This window comes from Ambystoma mexicanum, chromosome 2q (genome assembly GCF_040938575.1).
Source record: "Ambystoma mexicanum isolate Mex_15411 chromosome 2q, UKY_AmexF1_1, whole genome shotgun sequence".
Lineage (NCBI taxonomy): Eukaryota > Metazoa > Chordata > Amphibia > Caudata > Ambystomatidae > Ambystoma > Ambystoma mexicanum.
Genome location: NC_090924.1, coordinates 1,029,733,739 through 1,029,760,878, shown reverse-complemented (window position 1 = coordinate 1,029,760,878; position 27,140 = coordinate 1,029,733,739). Strand labels below are relative to the sequence as shown.

The following is a 27,140-nucleotide window of genomic DNA, read 5'->3' as shown; positions in this document are numbered from 1 at the left end:
CCTTCTCCTCCCCTCTCCCTCACTCTGTAATTCTCCGGCTCTACCAGAAATGTCATCGGGCCTAGTACGGTAGCCACCTGTCTGTTTCCCCATTTCCGTACTAATTGTGTCTTAGCACTTGCACTGAAATGTCGCTAGGCAGAGTACGATAGTCTGTTTACATTCTTGTTGTTCATGGCCTGTAAGAATGTTTTCTATTTTCCCTTGTCGTGAAGCGCTTTGAAACACATTGTGTATAGGCACTATATAAATAAACCATCATAGCACCACCAGAGGACCAGGGAATCACACAAAGAACTAAAGAACAAGGACTCATCTACAGCAAAACACAAAAGGAAGTCACTGAAAGTTTGTACTAGTAGACTCACAGACCCCAGGATAAATAACAACCCAAAACAAAGAGCAAAACAAAAGCTACAACACACAGCCACAAAGCATGTGCCGCATATACCCATGAGACTGGCTGACTCCCGCCCAACCAAAGACCCACCTGAATAAACAAAAGAAACAAACAACCAACAGGAAAACAAAATATCCATCAAATCATCCTAGGACAACATGACATACAGGCGCAACACTCTACATCACAACCATTGGAAATCTTGACACTCACCAAACAAGAAACAAACAGAAAAACTCTTGCCTGCGGGAATAACGATAATCATCTGTGGATCAGACCACCACTAATGTAAATCCCATTAAAACTAAACATCAGCCTAAATTATCTAAACCACGACTTGAAGCCAAAAACGTATAAGACCCTGAATCTCTCGAAAATGTCCACGTCACCAAGATCAATGAAAAATCCAAGCATCTCAATCTAACGTCGCTCGCAAGCAATGTGCAAAGACCATACCCTAATAACACCCCCGTGTTTCATGCACCCTCACTCAACACATGCTTACCAACACAAATGGCTAAACAAATACCTAAACCCAAACCAAAATAGTCATAACTCCACACCTCCTCAATCAACTTGCAAATCTAGAAACAAAATGTGTGCAGGGTACAACAAATACAAATTACAAATAAAATGATAATCCACTTAGAAAACACACCCACGCAGATGCCAGTTGCTCCTAGTTCTGCACACACCAACAGTTCAGCTTAACAAATTCTCTTTTTCGCTCTACTCCCCTAACCACCCCGTCCCCCTTACAATTCAGGTACACATATGCCCGAGAAGACCATACAAATGGCAGCCGTGCACAGTAAAAAATGCCTGTATTGACTATTTCACCTAGCAGCCACTGTTTAGTGCACGTGTGTTCCTTTTTGAGCTATACCTTCCCACAGACCATGCTCCAACCTCTTAATGCAGCAGAGCTTGTGTGCATTTTCTAGCATCCACCCATGGCATGGACCACTGTATGTAGATGATACAAAACAGCTCAAATTAACATTACATGCATGAATACCACTATCCACCACCTCCTTTTCTAGGTGTGGGGACTTTATGGGTTTATGAGGGTTTTAGGACAGGTAGCGTGTGTTTGGGCCATAAACTGCAGTTCCAAATGGAATTTAATTGTTTTATATGGATTACCTGAAATAATAAAAGACTACTTCAACCCTAGAACATTAATGTTCAAACTATGGGGCTGCCCTGCAGTCAAGGAAGTCCTTGCCTACATGTCCTGTACCCCTGCAACGCGCAATGCTCTTTAAGAAGGGATTTCGGTGACTGCTTTCAATAGAAAGTATAAGCAGTTAGAACTTGTGGGGAGAGGCAGGAAACAATATTCTTACTAGGAGGGGCGGGCTGATGTTAAAAAGCTTGACTACCACTGCCCTGGAATAACGCCTGTGCTTACATCAAATAAAAGCAAAAACAGATGTGTGCTAGTAGTGTGACCCAAAGAAGGAATTCTTACAGCAAACAGACAACTGCAGAAGAAGCACTTTATTTATAAAAAAAAGACAATGTTTCACGTTACATAAAACTTAGCACCCCAGTAATTAAAAAATAACAAGACAATATTAAACAATTAAAATAAATCATCTTTTTTTTAGAAAAATACTACAACATAGCTAAGTAAACTGTTGCATTCACCATACTATTGAATATGTTGCTGGACCAGTGAACCTGATTTTTCCATTTCTTCTGTAAACCACAAACCGTTTAGCCTGTGTGTGCCCTGTCGGGATTCCCCATATCACGGGGGAAGTGGCTACATTCCAGGCAGACAATAGGGCATATGTTGCATTTAAAAGAATACCTCGGCAGTGCAGCCCCAGTGAACAATACATGTGCAAAGAGATTCATTTTAAAAGGGAATGGCAACAAAGCACACAGTACAAGAATTGTCCACAGGGAAACCCAGACCATGCATTTTCAAGACATAGAATTAATGGATTTACAACACAGTTACAAAGGCCCTGTGGCACTAGAATTACCGAGCACCTTATGCATATGCAAAGGACGCCATAACTCGAATATTCTACAGCTATGTAACTGCAATTATCAATTTTGAAATATTTTGGTTGCATTGATCATCTTTTACATTAGGATAGGAGGACACGACTAGTATAACTGTTTGGATTAATATAAATCTAAAAATAACATTTTTCATTCACAATACGTTAAAAAAAATAACACTCATGCTCAGAACCCTGCTATGGTCCTAACTGAGAAACCTCTGCATTAAGAGCAAATTGCACAAATGTTATGCAGTTTTTGTAACAATATACAGAAGAGCATATTTTAGCATACATTTACACAAACACAAAGGGTTCATTGGGTGCGTCAATGGCACGTCGGATTGCGGAACCACCGTTAAGCCTGGAACTGAGGTCCAGGCTCACAGGTTTCCAACTTGGTCCAATTCAATGAAATCAACGTTCATTGTTAAAAACAGTAGACCTGTCTTGATTGGTAGACATGTTTGTAAGTGTCACTTTTCTAGCTTAATAGACTATTTTCCAGTTATATTACAAAGCATTTTCTTCTCTCACCATTGTCTTTTCACCTGAAACAACTTTCAATTGCAACTTTTAATTACATATTTTACATAGGTTGGTTAAATTTCTACTCTGCAGCGAACACCGCAGATAAATGTATACATTTTTGTATCCTTCACTCTTTTTCCCCCAATCTTTATACAATGTGTACTGCAAAACCGACATCTGGGAAAACAAAATTAAAACAAAAAGGAACGTGACTGCGCAGACCATGTTAAGTTTGTTTTCTTCTGTGCTTAAACAATGCATAAACAACAAGGTATTTTGTGCCAGTGTTTTGGGGGTGTGTAGGCGAAGGTGTATGATAACAGAATTCTTCACAAGATGGAAGGATGATTCATAGCCATATGGGGTTTACCTTAACAGAAATATGTTTTTGTTAAACAGTGTTACATCTTATCACTAATGGCAGGTTCTGTGTTCTTAATCTCATGGACTTCTGTATAAACATGTTTTGTATTCGAGAGCAGAGAAACACACACATGCGGAACAATAAGAGGATGGTGTTGTGGAACCATTGTGCATCTTACGGAGGATGCAGGTAGAATTTTGAAACGTGAAGAAATAAATACAAGTCTATACAGATGTAAAAGGGTCATAGGGCATATACAGACAGGGATGTATAGAACTACAGGAACATTCAGGTACATACATATTCACTATCATCAAATGCCCCCAGCAGAGGAAGGGCCGCTGTCAAGTACTCGGTCTATCCAACTCACTCCATGCTAGTCACACAAACAATGTCACGGTGCAACTAGTGCCACTCCACTTAGGTATCCAGCCAACCTAGTGAAATCTTTGTTTACCATGTCCAAGAGTAAAAACAAGGTCCAGTAATTGACTGAAATTGAAGCCAAGATTAATGTGTGCACTGAACATCAAATACAGATTTGATATTCTTCCTGTTGCACATTGATTGAACAATGGGACCATAAGGTATCAAACAAATGTAGAATTGAAACAGTTGAACATTTTTTTTGTCTGCCCATTGCATTTACACTTCAGTAGTGTGTATTTGAGGCAAATATTCTTATTAGCTGGAATAAGTTCTACTGAAGAAGCCATGCTCTTCTGCAAAAGAACTAATGATGGAGTGACAGTATTTGCAGCTGCTACAATTTTATACAGAGCTTGGCTTAAGAGAGTAGTATTAATGAAGACAGTGAGTTAACAATGGTGCAACACATCAAGCATCAGTTGCTGGGGGGTATAGCTATAACTGGCGTTATAGTACTTTGCTACTAAGCGATTTTGTATGAGGTTTTTAAAAATGTGCCAATATGATTTGTTATGCTGGTATTTATATGAAAATTGTATGTAGTTTTATGTTAAATATTGTAACCTGTATGCCTAATGAAAAGTGACTAAAATAACTGCTACTTCTTGGAGCAAAGCTGGACATTTCAAAAGCAGGAGAGAAAATAAAAAAGGGAAAGTGATAGATAATGCTTGCCCATTACACACACACACACACACACACACACACACACACACACACCTGAAATTAGTAAGAAAGTCAGTACACAAGGCTGTTCAAATTGCAATATCCTCTGATCTAACAAGCTTTAGTGAAAGACATGATTTTATACAATGGAAATGTGTTATTGAAAAGATCAAGTTTGTACAATAGATGTCCTGTTCAATGGTAACTTGATGTAGCAGCCAAAAGAAAGGAGAGGCGTGTTCAACCTTTCAGGAAGTCGCTCATAGTTTACTCAGCAAATCGATAGCAGTCGGTGCCTAAACCGAGCACTGCGCATCCACAAGACACCTTACGAGCCTACTAAATCGCATTTGGCGGCAGACATCGCAGCTAACTGGTGTCCTAGGAACTGTAGCGCTTTAGCACTTCAGAAAGCAATCAGAGAAGTAGGTCAATAAAAGAATCATCTCTCAAAAACGTATTTTCGAAAGAAATAAATTGGAATCGCAGATGGACCAGTATGCTATAAACGTGTATAAGGTATACGGACACTGTTGCTAAATTTGACTGAGCTTTGAAGTTCTTCTTTACAAGATAGCATCCTTTGCTTCAAGCAGTGTGCGTAACAACAGGAATGTCAATTTCGATGCCAGACATCCGTGACCGAGCAGAATAAGGAGCAGACACGTAGCTATGCAGACTCGGTGCCTGCGAGTACAGAGGCTGCCAGAAGGGAGAAGGCAGTGATTTGCATGCACAATACCAGAGAAACAGCATGACGGAGGTGAAATACATGCCTCCGGAACTGCCTATGGCCACAAAGACCGCACTGTCGTAAGTGAAAAATGGCCCAAATTTTCTGTTTAGAGACTCATTGTAAAATATCGACCAGATTGAGGGCGTAATGCTCATGGTACCGGCAAGTATGTACAACAAGCCAGCCACAAGGTGGCACCCGGCACTGTTGACAAGACAGGCCGCAAGCTTCAGATTGGGCATGTTTGAGGAGAATGTGGTGTTGCAGATTCCAATCAGACAAAGCAGCAGCGCAGAAGCAGCAGTCAGAATGCTGAATGGGAGGGCAAATTGTAGAACTCGTATGTCCAGCTGATCAACTGAAGCGTACCAATCAGTGTCGTACATCACACACTCGCTGGTCCCTTCGAGGCGGATGCACTTCACCCAGAGTCCCGTGGAGATGGTCAAGTTGTTCTCATTTCTGTTGTACGTGTACAGCCTCATTTGCCTCCACTGTGGAAGCAGCGTGGCCGCAAACAGTCCAGCGATGGAGGCAGTCCCACAGACAAAGGCAAACAAGGTGGCAGCATGCACCTCTTGGCACCCCATCGTTGGCCCAGTGAACAGTCTCTTGTGCAGAGCTAAAAGAAAAGATATATAGACATGAATCAATGAGCAACCTCTTGTTTATATAAAAAGTGACACATTTTACATCACTGAGCAAAAAGCTAAATATCCACAAAGGTCAAACCAGGTCTCCAGATCAGGGTCTTAACTACCCATTGTACTCCCCAATGCTGGCTACTACTCCCTATGCATGCGTTTGACCAGTCAGGCCACCTGCACTGTTCGGTGATGTTCAGTTAAGAGCAGTGGCCTGAGCAGAAACTTTCACAAACAACTTCTACCACAATCTTGCCTGGTAAGAAGAACACTTTTAATGATATATATGCTTCTTTTCATTAACCGGCATTGCTGGGGACCAAAAATATTACTGTCTACGAACATTTACTATTTTGGTTGAATATACAATATATTGTTACATGCCTGCGAATTCACCCGTCGGGAATGGGAAATTCCCGTCGGGAATGGGAAATACATTTCTACCTCACTAAAGAATGTTTCTCTACTTTTCAATTTAGGGATAAACTACTCATCCCAAATTCGCATCTGGTGCTCTGATCACATCACACAAGGATCTAATTGATATGCTATTTTTCTAGTTGTCGCAGAAATCTTGCTTATCAGCCTATGACAGACACTTCTGAGTGCCAATATTGGGAAAAATATCCCGCTTACATAGGCATTATTTTTTAGCAAAATCTGGGAGTGGGTAGAGAACACTATTGCCTTTAGAACAAACACTTCACACGAACAAAATGGGTGCACTTCAAGTCTGAAATTAGTTATTAAATCAATTCTTTATCTTCTGGAGTTTACATAAATTAAATAGTAGCATAATCATCTCTCTTGAAAAAGTCAGAATTGCAATAAAGTAGGTTACACCTGTGGACGGAGCGGGATGCCAGCAGCATCCCACTTTCAAAACTCTTCAAATATTCCCCTCCAGTCACACCGCTGGGAAGGACTGTGTGCTCAAAAGCTGGCCATAGAAAAAAGACTTCTGTGTCCCATTGCTAATATTCTCTCTCAAACACGGACAACATACAAAAGGTACTGTGCCTGGGCCATGGTACAAATAACGCAAGTGAGGATAATGTTTTCATGGAATGCGCCTAACTCTGCTTCACAGCACACATGTTGATATTAGCCGTTCTAGCGCAACACAATTCATGAACACCAGTACAATGAAAAACGGAGTTGGTTCTTAGTTGTGACGTGAGAAACCAGATCTCAACCACTATGTAACTGGTAATCTGACCGTCATGACAGTGAACATGAGCTGTGTAAAGGAGGGCGACTAGTGACCAGCATTCGTGACTATGGGAGGGAGGTGCTGTAGGAAGAGCCAGAATGGGTACTTTGGAGATGCTAATAAAGCACTATTATCTTGTTTGACCTCTGGTCAGACAGCCCTAGGGTTGACAGGGGACAGATTATGGAGTTCTCACAAGCAGAGAGGCGGACATGAACTGGCAGACAATATGCCCTGGTGGAGGCCCGATCTGTTCAAAGGCCAATCCACTATGGTTTAAACCAAAGAGCGGTTTTGTTAACTTCAAGGTTTCCTTTGAAAGTTGAGGGAACCAGTTCACTACAGCCAATATCTATGTAGGGCATTTGCAGGCAAATACATTTTTAAAAGAACTGTCTGTAAAGACAACTTCTCTGGCGGCGAGGGTTGCTGAACTACCAGGATTAGCAGAGAGTTGCCTAGAGCACAGAGGCAATATAAAAAGATGTTCATGGTGTTAATGAACACGGACAAAGGGCTCCCTTTATATCTAATAGACACGACGAGGAAACAAATTGAGCTGTCCTAATCAAGAGATGCGCGTGCACACAATTGTCCACTGAAAACGTCAACACAGCAGTTTCACGAATTCAAAGGAGGCACAGATCTGTGGTAAATCATCTTAAAACGGGTGAAATCTGCAGACGTTCACATTGCTGTATGAAGATATCTGGGTCATAAAACTTTAGTTTTAATGGAATTTTATATTCATACAGTCATCCATCGCTTTAATCCGTGGCTGCCAATTCCAACACCACCCCTCCCTAGAGGACAATCGCAGAATAACAGACAAATCATTTTACTGATATAATGAGATTACTTTAAACCAGTGCCGATAAACATAGCAGCTGCCACATAGTTAATTATTGGTCACCTGGAACCTTCATTTAGCTGGGCTTACCGAATACTACTTAAATCAGGTGACAATATAGAATTCTTTAGAAATACACGATAAACTGATTGACAAGAACAGCACTTGTAAGCCACTGGCCCAGCCACTAAAGTCCCTGCCATGTCCCTGGATTGTTAAGAGCAGCTCTCGTAATGTGATGTGTGCTGATCGCCTCATGAAAGGGAGTTAGTTGGCCTCAATACAATATGCTTACATTTTGCATAGGTCATCAGCACAGAGCAGGCTCAATCGGACACTTGCCAATTTTCTTTAGGTAGGGGACCTATACAGGATAATTACATTTCATTTCAGACGCAGTGGGTTGAATTTTGATGAACGCAATACATAACTAGGAATAAACATACACCAGAAAATGTCCATTATTTGGAGGCGCACTCTTGCTTTTAGGTCCAACAAGGCATAACATAATCAGTGTCGCATAGCAATTTGCTATGCAATTCTGCTGATTTGCTAATTAAGCAAACACTTGTGTAGCACGGTGTGCTATTCAAATTAACATGTTCAAAGAAAGCACAGCTCACCCTGCATTACTCCCTTGCCCTTAGGGTGCTCGCCCCCCTGTTTTCCCTGCAATTTCAAATGGGCTAATGGAGAGAGAGTGCAACAGTAATAATCTTCTCCACTCTTAAAAGTGACAAAGGTCATTTAAAAAGCATTGGTACCACAGATGGTGACGGAGTACTAATGGCGATAAATGCCACTTTCATAGGTGTACAGGGCTGAAATGATGTCCTTGGGCCTAACTGGATTGTGGTTATTAGCAGCCCTGCCTTACCCCGAAAGTGGTATTTAACGCTGTATTGAAAATCATATCAATGACAGGCAAGGGCCATCTTAGTTGACATTTACCCTGCTTGCTGCAACACCATACTATATACTTAGTCTCAGGCTATGACTTTCCTTCAACTTTGTGAACCTTTTGAATCATGAAACATCCAAACTTCTTGGATAGCAAATGATGGGTCAAGCATGTGAATCTTACAATATACGGACATTGCCCTATGCAACACCGACTGGAGCAGCTGCACAGAGACTTACATTGAAAACCTGTTTTCATATTTGTTTTATCATATTTATCGATTTGTGGCAATTCAAGAAGCTAACCTTTACATTTTACAGACACTCATCTCACTAATGTCTCACTTCAGCATTACACAAAATGCTGTATTGTTGCTCATTGTATGTCTTGGGCACAAATAACTGGTGACATGAAAAATATGAGTACAAGATTGCTAATCAAATATGTAGATTTGCTAATAAAGAAGTTTGTAATTAGCACACTCTGCTAATCAATTTTTGAAAACGAATTTATGCCTTGTAAGCATATTCCCAGGTATCCTGACCACTCATTCAAGTGGTCTTGTGGGCAAATCTATCGACGTTGAGCCTGGCGACATGGGTTTGAATCTTGGTTTTTGCAACAAAAGCAGATCGAATCTTTATCAGAGATCCAAAAAGACATTTTTTGCCAGAACCAAGATTGGGAAAAGCCGACCCAATAACCAGCGCTGGATCCAAAAAAGAAAGGAAAAAAATAAATAAATCGAATACTTTTAATTTAGGTTAATGTGGAGCTAAAAGCAGTTGCTCCTAACTTTACAAACCGATTTTCCTGTTTTCTTATTTTTGTTGGCATAGAGCATTTTCAAATTGTATAAAATACATTTCTGCTTAGAAAGAGCAGAAAGTTTGTTGTACAAAGTACGGGCATTTCCAGACTAAATCACAGTCTGATGAATTAGGTTATGGTGAAATATCATAGCCATTGCAGCGCCACGATGCCCCCGGGCGCTTTATAAGTCCAAATAAATAAACCAGTGACATGTTTTCCCCCACCTGGCACTGATTTGGTTAAAATAAAAAAAAAAGAAGGAAATAAAGTTTAATCTAGCACGGTTTATTTTATACAAACAGCAAAAAGAAACTGACGAGAGGTGGGCAACAACCTAACGCCATCATGTTGTTGTGAATCAATTACGTGTTTTTAATCAGTCAGATTTGTTTATGGCAAATTCTCAAAATAAAGTCAATTCCATTGCATTGGTCTGACAGCCAGCCACTATGCCAGTGCTCGGGCCTCAAACTGGAAGCCAAAAGTGTGGGCTATAGAAGGGAACATAGGGAGAAAGATAGTTGCAACATTATCAAAGTCTCTTCTCAGCATAGGTTTGTTCACACACCTTCCTGTTTGCGATCTAATTGTTGCAGACACTTCTGATCCATGAGAAGCAAATCCACGACATTTGAATGTCCTTTTTGCACGGTGCTTTTTGTGAAAGAAGTTTAGTGTGACAGCAGAAATGCACAAAGGAAACTGGGTTTGCTTTATTACAAAGGGAGACAAAATGGTGTATTCAGACTGTACATTTGAAAGATCCATGTAATTTCCACCCTCCGGCCATGTTTATAGTTTATGAGAACTCTGGAAAGTGTCCTTCAGTGTTGTGCATGTAATTATGATGTGGACACATTTGATGACAGACAGCTTGCCAAGGTATATTGAAATTTACGTTCAATGTGCAGACCCTCTAAGAAAGCAATGGAATACTTTACTTCACGGAAGAGACAGACAGGGAAGTCATCATGATCATTCTCGGAACCCCATTCTGGTCCTGAACAGTTTGCAAACAAGATTCAACACATTGCATATCGGTTTGCCTGTTCGATGGTCCCTTTGGTGCAGCTTATGTTTCATACGGTTCCAGACAGTGGTCTGAAGATTCCGATGGTGTCCACAGCATTTCCTCAAACACCCTGAATGTCTTCCCACTGGAGAGTAGTGATTCCATTTGTGCCGGCTTCTTCAGTGCACCACAACAGACAACCCCCCCTCGAGCACAGTCTGGTAGGGAGAACACATTCGGAAAGCTTTTCCAGTATCATCATCAGAATATTTAAACATCCAGATCTGGGGCCTATATGCCACAAATAGTCTCAATACCTTCATGAAAATTGAAAAGGCTGCACAGTAGTTAAGTTAGGTCACATATGATTCATAGTCTTATCCACCAAGCATGCTTAAAGCATCAATGTAAAAGACAAAATACTGGCCGTTTTTGAAGGGAAGGAGCTCTGTAAAGTGCTGCTCGGTTCAAGCGAATATCCATCCTACCCAGCTCCTAGCTCTGCCACATCCATGTCTCTAGTTTCCTACCTACCCCCAAGTCTCTCTGTTTTAACAGTACACACACCTCTTCGCACTACAGTATCTCTCCCCATCCTCACTTTCCCTCTCTGTCTCCCTACCTGTCCTCACACAGAGTCCCTCTCCATGCCACTCAGCCTTAGACCTTTCGGCCAACTACGACATGCCATCCTGTTAGCAAGACACTCCCATCGTCACCTTTCCTTTTTCCCCATGGGTGATCTGTAGTATTCTGTATGCTCATGGAGAAGGTCAACATACCAAATAAATAAAAAATAAACCACAGAGTTCTTCCTGCGCCATCTTCCCACATATCTACCAAGGCCACTCTGCTAATCACGTATCCAAAGGTCTGCCTGCCTCTTTAGTTGAGCCGGCTAGTTAGAGACACAGTCTTTCAACCACCACCTCAAACTGTTTCTCCGACATAACAGGTACGAATCATTAATGTTCTTGAGCCTGTACAATGAGTTTACGAGCCCAAAGCTCTCTTTAGAAAAGTATGAACAGGACCTATATTCTCCTTTAAGAGAAATATTGTTCCACTCCTTCGACCAAAAGCAACATCTCTGTGAATCCAGTATTTCTATCTTCTTATCCTACTCATGAATCTTTGGTTGTCGCAGATTTCAGAAGCGGGGATAAAGCCAACACCACTTCCTAAAATCCTTTTGAAATGCGGCACTCGATTATCTTCTGGCACAATGACCATGCCTCCACACTCCCACACACTTCGGGAGGGAGAAAATGGACATTCCATCTAATGCTCTACAGGACAAAAACCAGGCCTCTTGGGGGCGGTAAAAGATAGAATGAAGGCAATGAATCACGCAGTATTATTCTGCTTGAAATCACACAGACACTACAAACATACTCGACACGGGTTGTGCGCCTGCCCGGGGTTATCCTGACAGCCAGCTTGTCGGTATTGTGGGGTCAGATGAAGAAGAAGATTTCAAGGTCATCTCAAAGGAAAGGAGTGCTTTATGGTAAGCAGATAGGGTGTATAAAGTTTTGGAGCCTAATGCCAGCGTTTGTCGTTTCCTCTGGTAATGAATTTGGAATCTGCCGTGCAGAGCCTTTATAGTCCCTCCATTTGCCGGTTCGTTTGGGTCTGCGTGCAGGGCTTTTCTTACAGAGTATGGGCGTTTGATTGGAGGAGCACTCCCTGCCCCCTGTTTTCCAAACTTCGGGATCACACGGATGTCTTTTTATTGCTACCAATGAGGTTACATTCTGAGCCTTCTTGATGTGGGCATGCTTCTATTGAGGAAAGCTGGCATAGTGAGTCCTGGCAAATTAACGTTTGCATTGGTTAATGTGAAGACCACTGACAAGGAATAGACCACATTCTGCAATCCATCTGCCCTACCCTACCACACCAGAAAAAAGGATAATAGTGGGTACGCAATCAAGCATTTTGACTGCCCATAAAACCTGTGTACTTCCTGATCACATTCAAAGGGGTCGCAGTGGAAGATAGATGACTTGCAGTACTCGCTGGTCCCCATGCTTACATTCTCGTTAACAGTACAACAGAAACAGGACCTTTTCTCTACAGAGTCATCAAATAAATATGAACACGGACCTATTTCACCGAATAAAACGTGAAGGCACACCAGAATATCAAAAGGGAAAGAAAGGCCATCTTTACGACCAAGCCCTTGGATTCCTATTGGGTTTGAGATCTTTAGAAATATACATGGCTCCACACAACACAGGATTTGGCAGAATTTTCACACAGCCAGAAGTCAATGCACTTAGAAAAGAAAATTAAATTGAGCAATCTTCAAGTATCCCCATTTGTAGAAATGGATATGCTTGGGGGAGGGTGGGAGGCTTCTCAAACAAACACTTGCATATCAGTATATCTACACAGGAAGATTTGAGGTTTCTCACCTCTATTCATCTTTTAATATTTCTAACATTTCTAAAAAATAAAAACAAAAAGGCATGAGCTACATTTAAATAAAAATGATGTCATTATCTATGCCCGGTTCACCATAAGGATGCATCAGTCCGATGACTGAAAGGAACACAGCTGCTTTTTGAAATATCTCTGTCTCGTAAATATCCAGCGGAGATACAGATCTACGCGTCTCCAGAATGTTGGGAGTAGCTTAGTGGCTGTATCCTACAGAGGCCATAATGCGTGTGGTGTGGCAGCCTATGTTACAATATTTAGTAGTGGCTTAGTAGCTAGAACTTTAAATGTGGTTTCAAATCTGCTGGGGAGTTTCAGCAGTGTAATTCAGAAATGTACGATGGACATTACATTAGGCCTGCAATGAGAACAGCGATTTGGAACACGTTTACTTTTGCAAGATACTTAGCATGGAAACTTTTAAGAGGGGTTTGTTTTGAAGAGGAGCTTTAAATGCGCTGTGGGAAGTAAATAAAGTGATCATCTTACTAATGTTATATCGTTCAAGGTGAAGCTAAAAGGGTGTTGACAATGAGGTGATGTGTGCATTTTGAAAAGAGGATTACAAAGCTGAGGGCAAAATGGCGGTGTTAAGGAAGCAGAAAGTTGGACTAGATCATACATATGATTCTAAATGTATAGGTCATTGTAAAATCATAAATACATGCATGTTGATGAACATTCCAGGCTTAAGTCTGTAGGAGACGAGGTGGTCAATCCATGACCAAGTCTCAGATCATTCATTTGGGTAAATGAATGCTGAATACTGCCGGTGCATGCCATTCCGCTATTTCATATATACACAAGGACCCAATTACAATTTGTGGAGTACATATAAACGGAACAAAGCTAAGGGATCTTGATTCAAGAGGTTTGCCTCGCCCCCATAGCACACAGCCTACAAGGCATGAAAAATATTTTTTCAATAAAACCCGTTTCAATGAATAGCAACTAAGGTCTCAATTGACACAACAGAACATTAAGCTTCGCCAATACAGAACTCTGTTTGATATTTATGCATTAACTGTTGAATTGACTGCGTGAAACCTTGACAAAGCACAGCAGGGAATCGTATGACCGTTATGTTGGTTCAACATTAAAATATACAAGTGGAAAAAAATGGTTGGTTCAGCATCATAATATGTAAGTGGAAAGTAAACAGTGTGAATGTTACCTCTTCATGAGATTAATGTTTGAAGAAAATCTTCCTTCTTATGTCAAATACTTTTATTGAATCTGAACAAGCGAACAATAATGTTAGTATGTGAATAGGCGCAGGACTGCTGAATAGCTTAGCTGTGTAAGTTTTGTTCAGATATCAAGGTTGGACATCTGGTTCTGTCGACCTAGCAGCTTATGTTTTTTGTTTAATTACTCAAACTACTTTCAGCTGGTTGAGGTGCAGAGATATAAAATGTCGAACCAAGTTTCAAGTACTTTAATAAAAAATTTTTAAAAAAGAACAATTACTGAAAAAGTACAATCTACAGCTACTGTTGCATTCCTTGCACAATTCCATGCTACCGCTTCAATCTTCTGCAATCCTTCCTTAGATCCAAGAGAACTTTAGTCCCACTGTTTTTTTCTTTCTTTTGCTTCCAAATCCGGATCTTGGATTAAATCACGTGTATATTCTTCTCACCTTTTTGAGGCTACAGGTTAAACAATGGTCCCGAGGAATGTTTTTGCAAATTTAAAAACAAGAGCTATTTTGGAAGAATTCAATTGTTAATCGCTCGCCCAGCCAAAATGATTAAATGTATCCAGATTAGTGTGGCTGAGCAACTCTTTCATGCTCGTAGATTGTGGGCCAGGCCGCGCGCGTGCCTTCGTGAAAATGAAGTACTGTATATTGTTTCTACCGTAGATGTTGGTCAATTGTCCGAATGAAGGAGGAGCCTCAGTAACATTTCAATCATAGTTTAAGACAAATGTATACATGTATATAACTCTGAGGCTGCAATGTAAATCAACTGTTGATGTAATGCGAGTGTTGCAGGCCCACGCACCAAAAAGTTAGTTAGCGCTCAGTTTTTCAGAGAATTCTCATAATTGAGAAACACAGATGCTTAAGAATTTTTCAAAGGACTGTGTACGTGCAAAGCATAAAGACTCGTATTGGTTACAACTGTGAGGTACTTGTCTGGAGGAGAGTACTGTCTTCGGGTAGGAGGGTCAATTAAGCATTATAGACTGAGGGGGGTCATTACCGCAGGATAATGACCTGTCTGCAGGTAAACTGGGGAAAGGAATAAAGAACCCTACCTAGCCTTTAGGGTTATTAGCACAGAGAGAAAAAAAATAGGGAGTTTTTGAAGCAAAGGACGCCATTTTCTAAGAGCTTTTCTTGTACAATACAGAAATATAAATTAGTATTGAGGCTTATTTAGTATTCTGTTCATGTTCATGGCAGTGTCGCACGTTTTCTTTCACCGACTTGAGGTTGCAATGCTGCTGTTTCAGGTCGAGGCAGAGTTCAGAGTAAACAGAGTGTCTTGGTGGTACCCGTCCATGTGATTGCACCCGTTCAGCGCATTTGGTGAAGCAGCTGTTTTTCAAGGCATTTTTCACTGCACTTTGTGGTGAGGGAGGGATGTGGTGAGGGGGGGATGGCGAAGTAAACAAATATTGACTTTTGGGGTAGAAGGAGGGTGCTCTGCTTGTCCCCTTTAAAAAAGAAAGGCACGAACGAAAAATTCAACAAAAACGCCAGTGCAATCAGATGTGCCTGCTCACTTCTACAGTGAGGTAGAGCAGGCGCGGGGACAGCCACCGCAGACAACCACCTGCTGCCTGAGAAGTTCATGCTGCCCTCAACAATCTATATAAATCATTGCAGTTCATTCCCTTGCAACCCCTCTCTCTGTAGGGGCAATGGAGAACCACCACCCTTACTTTTGCAATTTAATGGAAATTACTTTTTTGGCACATGTCCCAGGTTTTGCCAAAGTAGGTACACAGAGGCAGAGCCCAGAGGACTTTTCTCACTCCTCTTAGGAGTGACCGTCCAGGATAAGGGCATAACTATCAATCGGGGTGTGTTTAAGCTTCCTGGCTACTTTCCAAACACATCCTTGTGTGCCTTCTTTGGCGTTTATAGGAGAGACAAGGGACCTGATCTCAAAACGAATAAGCCCCCATCCCACCCCTCCGGAGGCCCTCAATATTTTATCAGGAATATATGTCTCTAAATGAACCATAACAGGAATTATGTCTCAGGCAGGAAGCTAGTTCTGCAGGATTAGAAATTGGTGGAAGCTGTTTAGCTCCTTCTAGAGTAGGCAAGCCTTGTTAGCTTGACACACAGCTAATAGGAGCAACTTTTGGTTGCCCAGGCCAATTTGAAGTATGCAGGTATATCAATTTGATGCCAACTTGGTGTGTTTGGGAATGTGAATAAATAAGCACTAGGACACATCAAGAAGACATGGAAAGCACAACAGATAAACAGTTAAAGGATGCATGTCATGATGAAGTTATATTTGTGCTACATGGTTTACTAGCTCATGGTTCCCCAGGAGTAGATTCTGCTTACCTGGTGATGTTCAATACCCAGGCACTGGTACTTACCTGGTGATGTCCAATACCCAGGCGCTGCTACTTACCTGGTGATGTCCAATACCTAGGCACTGGTGCTTACCTGGTGATGTCCAATACCCATGCGCTGGTACTTACCTGGTGATGTCCAATACCCAGGCACTGGTACTTACCTGGTGATGTCCAATACCCAGGCACTGCTACTTACCTGGTGATGTCCAATACCCAGGCACTGGTGCTTACCTGGTGATGTCCAATACCCAGGCACTGGTGCTTACCTGGTGATGTTCAATACCCAGGCGCTGGTACTTACCTGGTGATGTCCAATACCCAGGCACTGGTACTTACCTGGTGATGTCCAATACCCAGGCACTGCTACTTACCTGGTGATGTCCAATACCCAGGCACTGGTGCTTACCTTGTGATGTCCAATACTCAGGCGCTGGTACTTACCTGGTGTTGGCCAATACCCAGGCACTGGTTTCAGCCCCTTCCAATGAAATGTTAATTCTGGACCTGCCTGTAATATCAATCAGGGTATACACAAGAAAAAACACCCATATGCTAATCTATACGGAAAGTACTGCAATATGGATTTAGAGAACAGGCTAGCTTTCAAAACGAGGAGGTAGTACAGAACACTTCTAAACATGAGGATTGAATGCATGGGTATATAGGGCCCACATATTTACTGCATTAATGGAAATGGAAAATACAAACAACTAAATTATGGGCTCTAGATTGTATTCATGTCAGTAACAAGACACTATGCCCTCCCTCCATGGTGTCTGGCTGCAACTGTCAACCAGGCATTAGAACCCTCTGCAAACATTCCAAGATGCCCTCCGGAAACTGCATTACACGGCCACCCTTCAAGCCGATTCACAATAACCCCTGATATCCATAACATTAAACAAATCAATTAAAATGATTATGAAATTGAAGACTGCCACATGCACACCAAGCCTCCTCTGCACAAACTCAAATGGATGGATTCCTTCCATCCTCTCTCACTTTTTTTCTCTCTAAATTATTGGAACAAATCGTTTACTCTGAGGTTTCTTTCTTTTAATCAATCTGGTTTGCAGCCTTTCCCCTCTACTGAGACTGCTCTTCTTGCTGTGTCCAATGCCCTTCTCTCTGCTAGTTATTCAAAACATTTCTCTCTCCTTATTCTTCTTGAACCACCGGCTGCATTTGATACGGTTGATCTCTCTCTGCGTCACCTTGGCTGCCGCTCTTCTGTTCATGATTGGTTTCACTCTTCTCTTTCTCACCGTAGTAATTCGGTTTCCCTGGGTGAGTTTTCCTCCCCTAGTATCCTTCTTTCTCATGGTGTTCCCCAAGGCTACGTTTTGGGCCCCCTACTCCTTTCTTTATATAATATTCCTCATCCTTCCATTATCTCTTCCCTTCGGCTTTCCCAACATCTTAAATGCTGATGGCATGCAGCTTCTCCCATTTTTTCATTCTCCAACGTTATTCACGCCCCTCACTAACGGTATGCCTTCCATCCAATCTTGGAGATCATTTTGGATGCCTTTACCTCCACTTTCTCTCCTCCACCAACTTCAGCGGCTGACTCCTATCCTGACACAGCCCTTGCCAACCTTCACCATTCCATCTCTAACACTTTGCCCCTGTCATGAGGATCCACCTGAAGCCTGCCACCAAGTGCAACTCTTGGTAGGACTCAGATATGGCCGCTGTGAAAAGCAAGTGCAGAGCAGCTGAACGCAAGTGGGGAGCTTCGGCTGGACCCTCTGACAAACTAGCCTGTCGCCTTCTCCAAAGGCAATACAGACTCCATCTTCTCTAAGAAGAGGGTCCATATCCAAGCCCGCCTTTCTGCAGCCTCTAACAACACAGCCACATTTTTCAAAATCTGCAAGGAGGTAACCAATCCTACTGCAGTATCTACCTCTTATACTCCTACCCAGGCCCTCTGCACGGCTCTGGCGTCTCATTTGTCCTCTGAAACCCAGGACATCCTGTCCGAACTCTCCACCTCCTCCGTTCTCTCTCCCTCCATCTCTCTCAGGCCCTCCTTGGCCACCCCCCCCCTTCTCTCCTACTGCCCTCCCTCTTGCCTGCAACACCCGAGGATGTTTCCAGACAAGTTTGGTCTATCAAAGTCTCATCCCAACAGGAGACCCCCCCTGCTGCTCCAGAACCATTAAGGACAACATTGGTTCTCTCACTCCAACCTTGGTCGATTTCTGTAATCGCTCTTTTGCCACTGGATGTTTCCCTTCTCAAGCACTCCCTTGTGCACCCCCTACTCAAAAAGCCTTCTGCAGACCCCTCCTTTTCGGCTAATTATCGCCCAATCTATCACTCTTTTCCTGAGCACACTCCCTGGAGAAGTTGGCCATCTCCCAGCTAACCCTCCACACTGAATCTGTTGGTTGTCTCCATGACCATCAGTCTGGCTTCAGGGCAGCCAGAGGCATGGAAACTGCTCTCCTGAACACCTGTGAGGATCTGCTCTCTAATCTTGACTCTAGCTCTCCCTGTGCTTATTCTCGTTGACCTTTCCTCTGCATTTTATGGTCAAGCACAACATCCTGATTACTTGTCTCCGCGAGACCCTGGGCATCACGGATCAGGCTCTGGCGTGGCTGACCTACTTCCTTCTGGCCTGACATTCCGAGGTAGAGCTTGAGTTCTTTCTCTCCACCACCTCTCTCTGCATGTGGTGTTCACCAGAGCGCCATCCTCTCCCCCTGGCTCAAGGTCTATTTGGCCTCTTTTGCCCTTCTGATCTCTACCTTTTCCTCTAACTTTCAGTTATGCGGATGACACGCAGCTCTCCTTCAGGTTATCCTCGGCCTGCTCCTCACTCGTCCCTGACTGTTTATCCGTTATTCAGGCATGGTGCGCCTCTACCGTTGTCTGCCTTAATGCCAGTAAGACTGAGATGCTTCTCATCAGGACCCCTTTGCTCTCGCACTTCCTCTCTCACTCTGGCCACCATCCCTGGGCCCTCTACCCTCACCCTCTTGTGAGGCAAAAAAATCTTGTTGTCATCTTTGACCCCACTCTCTCCTTACAACACAGACCTTGCCAAGAAGGCGCATTTCCAGCTGCACCTCCTCAGAGGTATTCTCCCTTTTCTCACCTTCCCCCAGATGCTCACTGTCTCCAGAGCCCTAGTTCTCTCAATGCTGGACTACTGCAACCGCCTCTTCCTCAATCTGCATATTTCTACTCTCCAACCCCCCCCCCCCAACCACCTCAACTCATCCAGAACAGGACCGCAAGACTTACCCTTGGCCTCAAGTCCAGGGACAGCATTTCTCCAGCCCAGAAATCCCTCCATTGACTCCCGGTGGCTGCAAGGATCATGTTTAACCCCTCTGCATCGTCCACAAGGCTTTCTGGGGCTGTGGCCCTCACTACCTTCAACTCTCTCTTCCCAAGTACATTCCTCTTAGAGCCCTCCGCTCGTCTACTTATATTCTCTGCAGGCGAGTCGCTTCTCCAAGCAGAGAATGGTGGGGTAGATCACTCTCCTCTACAGGTGCCTCCCTCTGGAATGGCCTCCCTGCCTCTCTCTGCCTTGAGCCGGATCTCCTAAATTTCCAGAAGCTCCTCAAGACCTTACTTTTCTCCTCTTCTTCCCCTCTCCCTTTCCCCTTCTAACCTTCCTTTGCTCCTGCTCTGCCTGCTAACTGGTTGCTTGGTGTCCTCCGAGTCATACAGGACACCAGGCACCCCCTGACCAGTCCCCCTTGCACTTGCCACCTGTCCCACCTGCACTGCCGCCTAGCTAACCTTGCACTAACGGGCTGGGATTGCCCCCTGTAGTCACAACCTTCCTTGCGCTAACTCAGGGCCCTGCTGCTCTGGGTGCTCTTCTCGCCATACCCTCTGCCCCGCTTATTGTTGCGCACTTGCATGATCTAAATGACACTAGGTCTAGTAAGATTGTTGGTCTTCTCCTCCTTGTGTTTCTCCCTTCCTTGCCTGGTTGCACCTTGAAACACTTTTGTATATGCACATAATAAATAAATCAATCATTCACACTATCTTCACCTTAACCTAAAACTGAAGTCCTTTTCTTTCTTGCTTGCTTTTACTATTCCCATCCCATTTCCTCCCCCGCGCCCGCGCCCACCCTCAACCCCCCAACCCCCATCTTCTCTTCCTATTTCTGCCTCGACACGCAATCTGAGCGTTATCTTTTTCACTTTTCTTTCTTTCACTGCTCATATTAATTATCTCTCTAAATCTTGCGGTTTTCAAATTTTTTAATACCGATAACGTCCGTCATTTTCTTACTTCTGAGGCTACTTAGCTCTCGACTCTTCTATTGCTCTACCCTACTTTTTGGTCTTCCTGCTTCCCATCTAGCCCCTCTTCGCTACATTTATCATACTCCCATTTGTCTATTATCAATTTTTTCTTCCCGGGATTCCATTTCTGCTGCCCTGCAGCATCTCCAGTGGCTTTCCTTGGAGGTCCGTCTTCTCTTTAATTTTCTCTGTATTGTCTTTTAATTCTACATGGTCTTGCTCCTCACTGTTGTTATTCTCCGATTTCTTTTTATGTTCCTTCTCGCATTCTCTGCTCACTCCCTTTTTCTTCTCTGTTAGACACACTTCCCTGTGCCTCCTCCACATCTTTGTTCCTTCTCTTTGTTAGCCCCTAAACATTGGAACGCTCTCCCTCTCTCACTTTGTTCTATTTCCTCTCTTCAAAAACCAATTGAAAGCCCATCTTCTTTTTAATCTCCCTTGTACCATACATTGCATTTTATTGTACCGATTTTGTTCTATGTGCAACACTTAGATGGTAGATAAATAAAGCAAAATATAAATACAAACTGGATGAAGTTCTTCCAAACTGTTGAATCTTTCTAACAATCCATTTGCTTTTCGACAGTAAATCAAGAACTTACAGTGATAGATATCACAATCTTCCATAAATCCTTTCATTGTATTAAGAAAAGAATTGCTCTCTCATCAGTGGCAATGCACTCTAAACAGCCTTCTTTCCTGAACACCACTACAAAGAAATGCAATGGCCATTTGCTAAAGTAATCAATTAGTGCCACTGCATATTGTTTTAAACCAGGCACTTTCTGCATAGGCCCTACTAAAACCATATCCACTTTATGGGCTGCTTCAGAGGGGCATCCGCTTTGCACTTCCCCACATGCACTGCCATTACGTTGACACTATTTCACTCCCCAGTCTACACCTATCCGCCAGTACCCATTGCGTATCAACCTCTTGGTAGCTGTGCTACCTAAATGGCCTCAGTTAGCAGTAGCTAGCAAATTTTATCCAATTCCCCTCCATAGCACAAACCTCTCCCCTCATTAACAGCTCATCATGCACCTGGCTAATTGCCTGCACTTCTTCCCCAACCACCTCTGCTGTGAGCTAATCTTTCCCACTCTTTTGGCCTCCTGCATGGATACACTGCCTTAGTGCACTGTTGCATCATACATTCTCCTTTGGCTCACTCACTCACATTGTACACATTGGCCATATCGCCTTCACTCAGGGTTGAAGATATCACGCTAGACGGCAATCGCGAAAAGCAATTGACACACTGCATTGTATTGTAGTAGTCATTTATATACTGCCTTTCCCCATTTGTATGGCCTCAAAGTGCTTTGTGGTAGGAACGCCCTCTGGGACCGAAGTCCAGGTATGGGAAAGTTCTAAGAGGAGGCTTAAGATGCGCATGTGGCAAAGATTAGGACTCCGGAGGGCAGGCTGGGCTACAGTAAACAGCCCAAGAGGTCATATACATTGGCAGGTGCTGAGGGAGGTCACGGCGGAGCACGAGTGCAGGAGATTTGATATGTACCCAGCTAGACCGAAATTTGTTATAGGTTGTTGCTCTATTCTAATGGCAGAGGTGTTGAGGCAAGTCTGGTGTTTCAGTGTGAAGCGGTTATGTGACCAGCTACACTGAATTCAGCTGCATTCTGGAGTGCTTGGATGGATAGCCGTGCCTGCGGCAGATGTCCACCAAAGTGGTACGTTTAAACATAACTTAAACTTAAACTTAGATGGAGCTTATCTTAGATGTTGCCGTGTCATCCGATCTTCTGTGGGAAGAAAAAGCCAGGCACTATGGACAGGCTACCAAGAGCAATAGACTGGTTGTCCTAGAACATCTTCTAGGTGGGATAGACAGTCTACCATAGAAACTAGGCTAATGAGATTCCATGAGCGCAATAGACATATATACTATGCATCTTCCATGTTCTACAAACGTTAACCAAAGCAGTCCAATAAGCGCGATATCAAGGATACCTGCATATATCCACTGTGCGTTACAATGGCTAATCTAAGCAGCTCTAAGTGCAATGGAGGATTACCAACATATATCTTCGAGCGTAATGGGCAGGCTAAACATTGTAAGGGTAAATGCAGTGTACCACATGTGTTAACCTGCATGTGCTTTCTTCTAGTTGCAGTGCCAGGCTACCCACATATCTAGGTACAAGCCTATGGCTGTTCGTACAGGAAGTGTAAGCAAGCTAATATCAAACTGTAAGGTCCAGTACCAAGGCCCGGAGCAGTGGCAAGCTATCCTGATGGATGTTTAAGTACAGAAGGGGCAATCCTAATACATCTTCTTGGTGCAATAAACAGTCAGTCCTCAAGGGGTTTTAGGCAAATTGGTACGTTCTAACCTATGATCTTCAGAGTACTGGGGACAGGACATCACCCTAAACATCTGCCTGAATGGAGAGACTAGCGAAAGAGAGCAACACCATTCCTACACCCCCACCACAAATCTATGTAAGGGCAACTCATTTCCTACCCCCAACATCCATCTGAGTGCAACTCATTTCCTACCCCCATCATCCAACTGAGTGCAACTCATTTCCTACCCGCAACATCCATCTGCGTGCAACTCATTTCCTACCCCCAACATCCATCCGAGTGCAACTCATTTCCTACCCCCAACATCCATCTGAATGCAACTAATTTCTTACCCCAAACATCCATCCGAGTGCAACTCATTTCTTGCCCCCAACATCAGTGGTCTTGCCTGGCAAGAGCTGTTTCACTAAGAACAGATGTCCCTGTAACCTTCATAATGTGTCTGAATCAGGTTGGGTTATGACACAGTAATGGTGTGTGATAGTCCGCAGTTCAAATAATGCCCCTCATATGAACTGCCCACATTTCTCTGTGGGCCAAACGTCTCCTGGCATGAAGGAGGGATAGCTCGGTGGCATGGATGCGTCAAGTATAGGGATGTGGAAGATTATTCCCTGCGGCCTGTGGTAGGAGTGCACCATACCAGGGAAGACTCACCCTTGAACCACGATGCATCTGTGCTGACAGCACTGAGCAGTGTTTGTGTTCATTCGACCACACCCCCTCCCTCAAAACGATTTACTTCAGCTCTAAAGAAATACCAGTACAAGGTGGGGGATACACATTTTGCTGTACCATTCTGTGCCTCCTAATTCCGTGCTTCTCTTCCCTTAACCCCTCTCTCAGATTATCACATCAGCAAGTCAAAACCCATGACACAGGAGCAATAAAAAGAAATTAATACAGAAATCACCCTAATTATGGCCTGTGGGTTTATAGAGGGTGCCATTACAGAACATGTGTAAGTATCTTATACATAGGCAAGGGTTTCCTCTGTGCTAGCCCCAGGGTTCCCATTACTTCTCAGCTCACATTCATTTGGTTGGTACGCCTAAACCACACGGCAAAACCTTGTACTCCACCCCAACATTGGGTGTAAAGCATCGACGTCCATTGGCCGGTCTTCAAAAAACACTGGCAGCCCAATAGCTTGAGAGTTATGGTTCAGCCCCAACGTGTGTTTCACTGTCCCTTGTAAATTGTACGCACGATTTGTAAGAAAACTAAAAACCGCGTTGCCTGCCTTGGAATACGAGTGACTGCAGCACTGCCCTTTAAACTTTTCCAATAGACCTCATTCTGGCCAGTCCATGGGTTCCCAGCACAGATCATCGATATCTTGGTCCAATCTACCGCCACTGAGCAGTCACACTACACAGTCTCAGAGGCCGCGGATCATGCAGCACTTCTGTGTGTTAATTCACTACATCACACTCGAGATGACACCCCTAGATCGATGGTGCAGCAGCAGTCACCTCATTCACACAGCCTAGGGCGCTGTGCGGCTCAGCAACTGGATGTCAAAAGCGATCTGGAGGTAGTGCCGTTTGTGCAACATAGCACAAACGATCGTTGTTTAACCCTGCATAAATAATGAAGCTGCAGGGATTTACACAGTGAAGGGCCACACAACCGAACGCAAATCTCCAGGCTACCATCCGCCCCCCTCACCCCCACGCCACGTAAATTGGGTCAGCAGAAACACAGCGCGTAACACCCCAATCTCACAAAAGCCACGACGCCGAAAAGCCCGGGCATTCATCGGTAAACTGCTTATGAAATGAGACAATCTGCCTCCATTGCATTAAACAGAAAATCAATGAATGACTTTCTATCAGTCCTGCGGGAGCTAATTCAACACTCTGTGTCCAGGCCCACACTCCAGCTACTGTAAACATTCATACACAAAAATGCGAATATTAAAAGCACCTACCAGCTTCTCGCACTCGGAACGTTATCAAATAACCACGGATGGAGCTCCTACTCCCACACAGCAGCACTGAGCATGTCTGCAGGTTCCCAGCCACCTCGGCGCGCAGCAGCCTGGGGCGTGTAGTTTAAGCCTGCGCAATGGGTGCGAAGTTCAGGCTCCGGGAAACTACAAATCCCAGGTGTTTCTAGTGTTCGGAAACGTAGCCTGCATTAGTCACTGGTAACACAACACAAGGAAGAGCATTAGAAGCCGATGGCTGGGGCGGTGTTATAGGAGAATGCATTGCAGAAGAGATAAGGGTGGGCATGGATGTCCATGATTTTTCTGTGCACAGCAAAATCACTAACATTTCCAATACATCCCGCTGGGGAAAGTGCAAAAATAGTAGCAAACATTCTTCTTCAAACGGGTCTTTCAGAACCTGTACAATTTTTGCATTTAGGGACTCAAGTTGCTTTTTAAAAAGCAATACAAAATAAGTAAATGCAATTTGCACATGCAAATCATTTTCACTTGGTCTAGAATTCCTAACGGAATTTATTTTTTGTAAATAATGTATTTTTTAGAGTAGGGTAAATAACCTCCATATGTCATGCTGACTCCATTAAAAAATAATTCATACACAATCACATGTATATACATTATATTCATAAACAATTTTAGACAAGATCTCATCAAATGATTCAATACTTTAAGATATCCCAATATGCCTAGAAACATTGTTCTTCTGAGGGAATAAATGTGTGCCAGTGCCCATCAGAAAAATGAGCGATCAGCATAACCCATCTATTCACAGCACGCATTCTTATAATATTAAGAAATTGTGGAAGAAAAGTTGCCGATAGATAAGTACATACATTCTGAATGAATAAAGTAAGAGATCATTCTTTTACAGGTCAACCAATTGATCAGGAACTTGAATAAAGTTGGCCCGTGCCATCTCGTAATCTTATACATAGCTCTTAACTCACACGCTTTTGGCGGGTGTCACCCGCCTGGTAAAGGGCTGGCTCACCCACCAAGCCTCCTGCACGCCCATTCATTCCAATGGGTGTCTCACCCGCCAAACACAAAATCGGATGATTTCACCCACATTTGCAAAACAAATAGTTGAGAGCTATGTACTCAGAGATTTTCTCTTTCTAGCAGGGATTATTAGGGTTCGCAATCCCCTTTTGGTTTTGATACAGTTTGTTCTATCCATGCGGTCTAGGATGGACGAAAGAGTGCTGTTCGGCAGAAACTGGTGCCAAGTTAGACGGCAGCCAGATGACCTATTGGATTTGCAGAAAATGGTAAGAACAATGGAACTAAAAGTCATCATGGGGTGGTGGCCCAACTTTCCTCAGCAGGGATTGGCAGACCAGAAGTCGTCATATGACATCACAAACTGAGATAAACATAAAGAACCGACTGCTCCATAGTGAATGGGTCCATTGTTTTGGCAGGAGGTGTGATAAGTGTGCTGGAAGGTCCAGTTGTACTTTTCTCGATTTTTCAAAGATCAGCTGACAGGTGCTCGATAAAATGAATGGGTCTGAAGCGCACGTCAGTCATGAGAGGTTGCTAGGTGCAGGATGCTGTATTTCATAACTTGCAAGCCAATGAATAAATGCCTCTGTTTGCCATCACCCAAAACTGTGGGGGTGATCTTTTGCTGGGATACAATCTACAACGGTACCAAGGACCTCACTGTGAGGAATTGGATTCCGCTTCGCAGGAGTACAAGGATGAGCAGGGGTAAAATGGCCCACTCAGCCCTCACAATTCTACAAACCAAAACACAACACAATCACAAAGGTAAAACAGGGACAATCAAGAGATCTATTTATTTATTTGTGGTGCTTATATGCAAAGCACTTTAACAAAAAGGAAAACTGTACAATTTAAAAAAGTCAGTCACGATGGGGGGTAGGGACCAAAGACCAAAAGAGTAGTATACAGTGATCAAGCGGTAAGTGAGACTTGACATTTTTTTTAAAGAGAGAGATTTAGGGGCAAGAGCGCATTTTAAAG

General features: G+C 43.3%; 2 protein-coding genes across 6 annotated transcripts in view; one reads left to right on the top strand and one right to left on the bottom strand.

Annotated features, from left to right (window-relative positions):
* The window catches only part of ADAM22 (ADAM metallopeptidase domain 22), a 1,877,697-nt gene that overhangs the window by 909,037 nt on the left and 941,520 nt on the right, over window positions 1–27,140 (top strand). The gene's annotated exons all lie outside the window — the stretch shown is intronic.
* On the bottom strand, window positions 1,889–25,223 carry CLDN12 (claudin 12). Its single transcript, XM_069648374.1, has 2 exons — window positions 25,125–25,223; window positions 1,889–5,766 (listed from the first exon to the last, which is right to left on the bottom strand). The coding sequence occupies exon 2, from the start codon at window positions 5,732–5,734 to the stop codon at window positions 4,997–4,999; it is 738 nt and encodes a 245-aa protein (XP_069504475.1). The 5' UTR covers window positions 5,735–5,766; window positions 25,125–25,223; the 3' UTR covers window positions 1,889–4,996.